This window comes from Topomyia yanbarensis, chromosome 2 (assembly GCF_030247195.1).
Source record: "Topomyia yanbarensis strain Yona2022 chromosome 2, ASM3024719v1, whole genome shotgun sequence".
Classification (NCBI taxonomy): Eukaryota; Metazoa; Arthropoda; class Insecta; order Diptera; family Culicidae; genus Topomyia; species Topomyia yanbarensis.
Window position 1 is genome coordinate 212825720 of NC_080671.1, and position 7423 is coordinate 212833142.

The 7423-nt window shown below is 42.5% G+C and overlaps 1 protein-coding gene across 1 annotated transcript; it reads right to left on the reverse strand.

Annotated features, from left to right (window-relative positions):
• Positions 1-2712: 2712 nt before the first annotated feature.
• Positions 2713-7078, reverse strand: LOC131680031 (uncharacterized). The gene is made up of 3 exons (XM_058960765.1): positions 6381-7078; positions 3096-4471; positions 2713-3032 (listed from the first exon to the last, which is right to left on the reverse strand). Exons 1-3 carry the CDS (start codon positions 7076-7078, stop codon positions 2920-2922), a joined length of 2187 nt encoding a protein of 728 aa, XP_058816748.1. The 3' UTR covers positions 2713-2919.
• Positions 7079-7423: the final 345 nt, after the last annotated feature.

Genomic DNA, 7423 nt, shown 5'->3' on the forward strand with positions numbered 1-7423 from the left:
TCTCCCCGGCAGTACTTCGGGGAGGTGTCTTTATGTGCATAGCAGACACTTTTATCTAACTACTTAGTAGTTAGTTCCTTCAGTAGGGTTACATCATCACTCCTCGACACATCACCAGTTCTCGACCATCCAAACAGACTGGCTGTTTCTGCATGGCAATCGGAAAGCTAAATGTGAGTCGATACTTGCTCTTCTCCTACGAAGACAATCTAGGCGTCAAACTTCATATTGTCTAATTTACCGAGCCCTTTGGCTCCCTTGTGCCATTCAGCACCACGACTCGGCTCTTCTATGCCATTCAGCACCGAAACTTTTCTCTTACCATTCAGTACCACTTACTCGTTGAACTCCCGACTTGTTCGCGAACTACTCGGTCTAGTCCCCGACGATGAACCTAACCTACTCCGACGGAGATTTCTCCGGCGAGAGAAGTTCTCCCGAAACCGAGCCAACCAATCAGGTGTCCGGTTCGCTGTGGCCCCGACGACTTCCGACGGGTGGTGCTTTTTGGCGGTCTACGCGACTAGTCTCCGGCGGTGGATTTAGCCTACTCTAACGGAGAGTTTCCCGACGGTGATCGCTCTCGTGAAACTGTTACTCGCCGTTCATCACGCCATTCCCGCTATAAGGCAGTCATCATCAGCGCCACCATACTGTTGACCACGTTCCACGTGTTCACGTCACTTCTCATTTTGGAGACGACATTAACCGGGTTGATATCCGGCTCTCCCGTTTCGGGCATCTCTCTGCTTTCACTTCGAACCTGGAACATTCAAAGACCACATGCTCCGGTGCTTCCTCGACGTTGTCACACTCCGGGCACAACGGTGACGTTGCGTGCCCGAACCGGTGAAGATACTTCCTGAAGTAGCCGTGGCCAGACAGAAGCTGTGTCAATTGCATGTTCACCTCTCCGTGTTTTATATTGCCCCGCGTTCACAGGTTTGGGATGAGCCGGTAGGTCCACCTTCCTTTTTCTATACTATTCCATTCTTGCTGCCACCAATCGAATCGATTCTCCCATCTTCCTCACGTTTCTGGTGTTTCTCCGATTGTAGTACATACTCGATATCCTCCGCCAGGGTGAAGCAGATGGGGATCATCTTGGTGATAGCGCATACTGCTTCCGACGATATTGTTCTGTACGCACTCTCAACTTGCACGGCCATCAGCCGGAATGTCCTGTTCAGCTTTTCACGGTTCCACTTGGTTTTCAACGCAGCACCCCAGACAGGACCCCCATATCGTAGTACCGATGACGAAACAGTAGATAGCAAACGTCTCGTGCTGCTTCTCGGACCGCCGACATTTGGGTGATTTTCGCTTTCGCGGTCGTTGCCTTTGCTGACTTTTCGCAGTCGTAGTCGACGTGGTTGTTGAAGCTCAACCTGTCGTCGATTAGTACTCCCAATTGCTTCAGTGCACGCTTTGATGCGATCACGTGCCCTTCGACATGGATCTGCATTCATTGAACCGCTTTGCAATTGCTAACCAACAACACCTCCGTCTTGTGGTGAGCTATGTGCAGCTTTAACCGTTTCATCCAGCTCCTGATCGTGTCTATTATCTCCGTCCCGCACCTTTACTTCTTCAAGTGTCTCACCCATCACCGTTAGTGACACGTCGTCCGCGAAACCCACGATTTTCCCTTTCCTGGGCAGCCAGAGTGTTAAAACCCCATTGTACATCCCGTTCCAAAGAGTTGGATCTGGAATAGACAGTCGGCAATCCTCATTCTGTGCAGCGCTGCAGCAATGGCTTCCCGGCTGGCGCTGTTTAAATGCATTCTTCGCACCTATCGTGATCACAGCGAAGTATCGATTTCCTGTTCGCTTGTGTTTAGATGCCTTCTCAGCACTCTCGAGCACTGTTCGAACTGCATTCACTGTCGATACTCCTTTGCGGAATCCGAACTGCATCTTGGATAGTCCGCGCTCACCCTCCGTGTATTTCATCAGCCTGCTAAGAATGATTCAATGGCATTTCGGGGAAGTTGCCTTCATTTAAAAACTTCTGCAGAACCTTCCTGAACATGTCCGGATATGCCACGATCGCAGCTTTCAGCACCACGTTTGGTATTCAATCCGAACCGGGGGCTTTCTTTGATTTCATGCGCTTCGACGCTTCTGCGAGCTTATCGTTAGTCACTTGCCGATTGTCTGTGTTTGCTCCATCTTTTTCTCCGTACGGTGTTAGTGGCCAGATAGTTGGATCGTGCTTCGGGAAGAGACCCTCAACGATTATCTTCAGCGTACCCGGGCATATTTCGACCCTTCATTTTCGCCATCACGACTTGGTACGCGGCGTCCCAGGGATTGGCGTCTACTTCTTGGTAGAGCTCCTTGTAGCAATCTGACTTGCTAAGCCTGTCTTGCGCTCTTCTCTATCTAGTTCCGATATTGCTGGACGCTGTCTGTTGCGTGGTTCCAGTTTTCGCGGCACTGTGGCGCCACAATCCTTCTTGTTAGATCAGCCGCATCCATGTTCTCGGTCCCGCCGTTCAGCCGAAGTGGCTCAACGAAGAGGTCTTTTTTGCAGGCTTTCGTCTTCCACTTTCGCTCGCCGGTCATCCTTCTTTTGCTGCTGCAGCGTTCCGTTAACCGGTACGGTAGCGAATCGTCTGGTGGTCGCTATGCGAGTTAACAAAAAGAGTTTGTGATACTCTTTTTAAAAAATACAACTACACTACTCTACCGTTCCACGTCGAATGAATTTATTTCAATTAATTAGCCCTAACTACAGTTCAATACTGCTAACTCTGCAATCCTCGCGGTGGTGCCATCCATCCGGTCACACGTTGCCATCGATTGGGTCGCACGTTGTCGTCGTCTAACAAAAATGCCTAGCTTGGCGATTGCGATGTTTGCCGGTTGTCTCGAGGAACTTCGACGTCAGCACCTGAGTCGCGTGGCTTCATCGTTAACTCGTCCTTCCTGAGAGATGAGGTTCCGTACGAATCACTTCTCTGATTGTCAAACGTCTAATGTTAGGTTGGATGTCTGGTACTGGATCTTCGACTGTTGTGGTCCTGGCTGCAGGTTGTATGTTTATGGTAGCTGATCTATGGATGAGAAATCTAAGGAGAAATGCTATACCGATTAAGCTAGGTAGGGACATAATTCCCCCGAAAATGGATAATGTTGGCCACTTTATACTGTTCGTTGATAGCCGGATAACATCCAGCTCCTTCCTCGTTTCCAGATGGAGTTTATGTAAATGGTCCAGGCTGATGTTTAGAATCTCTTGATGCATATTCACATCGATTCCGTCTAGGGGTAGTTGTATTGGGTTTCCCGGTAAGGTTTTTACTCTTGAGCTATATAAAACATTATTGATGTATAACTGACAATTTCTGAAGAAAACGATGAATGCTCCGGTCAGGTTTCTGTTTGTTAGGCCACAATTTGATGAAAGGGTGAAATTTTTCATAGTGTTTATGAACAAGTGTTGGTTGTCTAGAAAAATAACTTCTTCTTCAACTGGGTTGGTGGTAAAATTACAAGTTGCCTGTTCTCCTTTCAATAGCTTCGGTATGCAGGTTGAATTGTCCAAATTGATTTCGTTTGCGTCGAATATAGTAGGTTCGACTGAGTTTATGGAGTAAATCTCGTCTTTGTGAGTTAGATAAAATCGATGATCTATATGAATTTGCTTATTTTTGTGAATGATTGGGTATAGACGTATTTTGTTGAATATTCTCGGGTCGAGTTTTGGCATTTTTATTATGAGTGCAATTTCCAAACTGTTCGTTGCCACTGATGTCGTCGCATAATTCATTGCCTCCAGAGCAGTATGAACCGTTATATTTTCCCTAGTTAAATCATTGATTAAAATATCAATTTCACGTTGGCTCAGAATTTTTTCGTTTACTATTCCTAATTTAGCTAACAAGATTGTATCAATTATCTGGTTCAATTTCTTTGATAAGTAGTTTAAATGAAATAAAATCTTAGTGGAATAAGTTTCGGCTGATCTTGTGTTAAACAGATTGATTGCCTTTTTCGTTTCAAACATTGCTTCCTTCAATTGTAGGTTTATCTCACGGTTAATCCTGATCTGCTCATTATTGTTCATAATTAAATTATTTATGGTAGAATTGATGATTCTCAAATCATTGGCATCTGGACTGCCAGCTATAAATTTCCAAACTGTGCCTAAGCTATCCCAACGTTTATGACGTCTGATAGGGTCTATGCTTTTTAACGCAAAATCTATTTCGTTAAATTTTTCTATTATTAAGTCGGAAAATTGATTTCTGCTAAAGTTTTCAAACTGATCTCTAAGGCTTTTTACTTGCATTCTAATAGTCGTTAGATTGAAGTGATGAATGTAATATGTGTGGTCAAGTTTGATCCGTGCCTCGCCTTGATCGAAGATCATGACTGGTTGGCGTCCTACGTCCCGTAAGTCGAGTGTCACATCTTGTGTCGATTGAAGTTGGTCTGGTTGAATACATAATAGCAGTAGTAGTCTGAAACGTAGAAATAGAAGTCACGTTTTATATTTTCCTAATTTTCAGGTCGTCTTTGTGGATACGTCGGTTATCGTCAGTCGTAATTGTGCTTTTGTTAACTTTCGAAATTTTTATTTTTTTGAACCTTTTCTTGTGTTTAAGTCTTTGTCGGGTCGTCTCATATGCGTCTTAATTTTCTTCGATCGGTACAGGTTTCTTTTTTTTATTATGGTGTTCCAACGCATTTTTCTGGGTTCGTAGTAGGTTTCTGTAAGTCTTTTCGATAATGTCCGGTGTACGAGGAGAGGGGAGAATTATTTCCAAAGGAGTGAAATTTGTGGAGGAGTGAATAGAAGAATTATATTTCTGTACGGATAGTTGGATCAGGTCTGGAGTTGAGAGGTTCGGATTTTCAGTTTTTGTTATTCGGTAAATTTCTAGGAGCGTTGAGTGGAAACGTTCAACGGTTCCGTTCATTTCGCTCCGTCCGGTGGCGGTTACATATGGGTTGATTTTGTGTATGTTGTAAAAATTAACGATCTCTCCCGTCATAAAGGATTTTTCACCATCCATCACAAGTGTGTTTGGTGCTTTGTACTTTAAGAGAATATCCTTTATTGCTGGTATGAGGTCGACGGCTGCTCTTGATTCGATTTGTGTGACTTGAGCGAATTTTGAAAATTTGTCGACATATGTCAAAAAGTGAAGACGCTCTAAAAACATAATGTCGATGTGCGCTATTTCAAATGGAGCCTTTGGAATTGGTGTTTCTTGTATAGGAAACTTTATCGGGTTTCTATCATATTTGCACTCATGACAAATCTGACAGTTAGTGATAAAATCTCCTACCTTTTGAGCTAATTTTGGAAAGAAATAATTTCGAAATATTTGCTGTTTATTTTCTTGTGCACCTCTGTGGGCTCTGTAGTGCTCAGTGCGGATGATATTCCATTGGTCATCTTCCTCTGTTATGTCTTCAAGCATATTCTGAGTGAAACGAATCGTTAACAGATTTTGTTGTCCGAAATGTCTTTTATAAACCTCTTGCATTTCTCCCATTGTGTTCTCATCTGTTAACAAACCATTTACTTTAGAATAGTTAAAGTGGTTTTTTAGTACCTGTAATAATGAATCATCGTTAATTTCATTTATATAAATTGTAATTCTTGTGTATCCTGAAAATGGGGTTTCTGTTATTGTTTTATCAGGTCCTTTCTTTATTACCACTTGATGACGAAATACGTTGATTGGCGATTCAGTCGAAGGTATATAAAAGTCGTCGCTATTTTCGGCTGAATGTTGGGTTGCTGATATGGAGCATACAATTCTGCTTAAGGCGTCTGCCACCACGTTTGCTTTTCCTGGCTTATACACTATTTCATAATCATGCTCCTCTAAATATGCCTTCCATCTTTTGAGTTTTGCATTTGTATTTTTTGGAGATAAAGCAAACGTTAACGGTTGGTGATCAGTTAGAATTTTAAACTTCGCCCCGTATAAATAGTTTCTAAATACTTGCAAAGACCAAAAGATCGCTAACATTTCCTTCTCTGGCACAGAGTATTTTTCTTCCGTTGAAGACAAAGTTCTGGAAGCAAAGTGAATCGGTTTGTCTTTGCCGATGTCACCTTGGGATAGGACAGCACCTATAGCGAAATCAGATGCGTCCGTTGTGAGAATAAAAGGTTTCCCATAATCTGGGTAAATGAGAACGTCAGACGATTTTAATACGTTCTTCAACTTGTCGAAGCATCGTTTTTCATCACTCGAGAGCGAAATTTTTCTATTTGATGAGGGATTTCTTTCCCCCCCAAGGAGGTTTGTAAGAGGTTTTGCGATTTTCGCAAAGTCTTTTACAAATCTTCGATAATAACTCATCATTCCAAGGAAGGAACGAAGCTCTTTGAGATTCTTAGGCTCTGGGTACCTATTGATAACTTCAATTTTTTTAGTGTTAGGTTTGATTCCTTCAGCACCGATAACAAATCCTAAAAATTCTATTTCAGAATGCAAAAACTCGCATTTGTCCAACTGAATCTTAAGATTTGCATTATTTCGTGTTTCTAGAATTATTTTAAGATTTTTCAAATGTTCGTTTAGGGTCTTTCCAAACACGATGACGTCATCGATGTACACATAGCATATTTTCCCTATGTGATCTCTTAGCACGTCGTCAATTGCCCGCTGGAAGATCGCAGGAGCATTCTTCAAGCCGAACGGCATTCGAGTGAACTCATATTTCCCGTTGTTGATGGCGAAAGCCGTTTTCTCGATATCTTTCTCCCTCATTTTAATCTGGTGAAATCCAGACGCTAAATCAAGGGTGGTGAAGTATTTTTGACCCTTTAGCTGATCTAAAACATACCCAATCTCGGGCATTGGATATTTATCGGGAATTGTCTTCTCGTTCACCTTCCGATAGTCTATCACCATTCGGAATTTTTTCTCTCCTGAGGCATCGGGTTTCTTTGGTACAACCCATACTGGTGCCGTCCACGCTGAACGAGATGGTCGAATAATACCATCTTCCAGGAGTTTGCTGATTTGCTTCTTTACCTCGTCTGCATAGGCAGCAGGGTAAGGATATACCTTCTGATGAACTGGAATATCATCGGTGGTATTCATTGTGCATTCAACGTTTGTTGAGCATGTTAATTTTTCATTTGTTTCGTGAAAAACTTCTTTTGAGCTGTCGAGGACAACTCTTAATTGATTCTGCTCCTCTTCAGTAAGATGAGCTGTTCGAAAAACACTATTGGAAGCACAGTTTGTCTGGGAATATTCGCAGAGAGGAATGACAAGTTTCTGATTATCAGAATACAATGTCAAAGTCCTATTAGGAAAATCAATATTTGCATTTAAGTCATTCAGTATTTCTGTCCCTATGATTCCGTAGAAAAATGAATGGAACTTATGTAACAGGAATTTTGTAACGTAATTAATTTTCGGATAGAAAAAGTTTATATCTAT

Excerpts from the sequence above, each read along its gene's own strand:
- LOC131680031 (XM_058960765.1), bottom strand. The coding sequence starts at position 7,078 with ATGAATACCACCGATGATATTCCAGTTCATCAGAAGGTATATCCTTAC. Across the intron at positions 4,472-6,380 it reads AAAATTGAAGTTATCAATAG|ACTACTACTGCTATTATGTA; the intron begins GTACCCAGAGCC and ends TCTACGTTTCAG. Across the intron at positions 3,033-3,095 it reads GTCCCTACCTAGCTTAATCG|CCAGGACCACAACAGTCGAA; the intron begins GTATAGCATTTC and ends TACAACCTGCAG.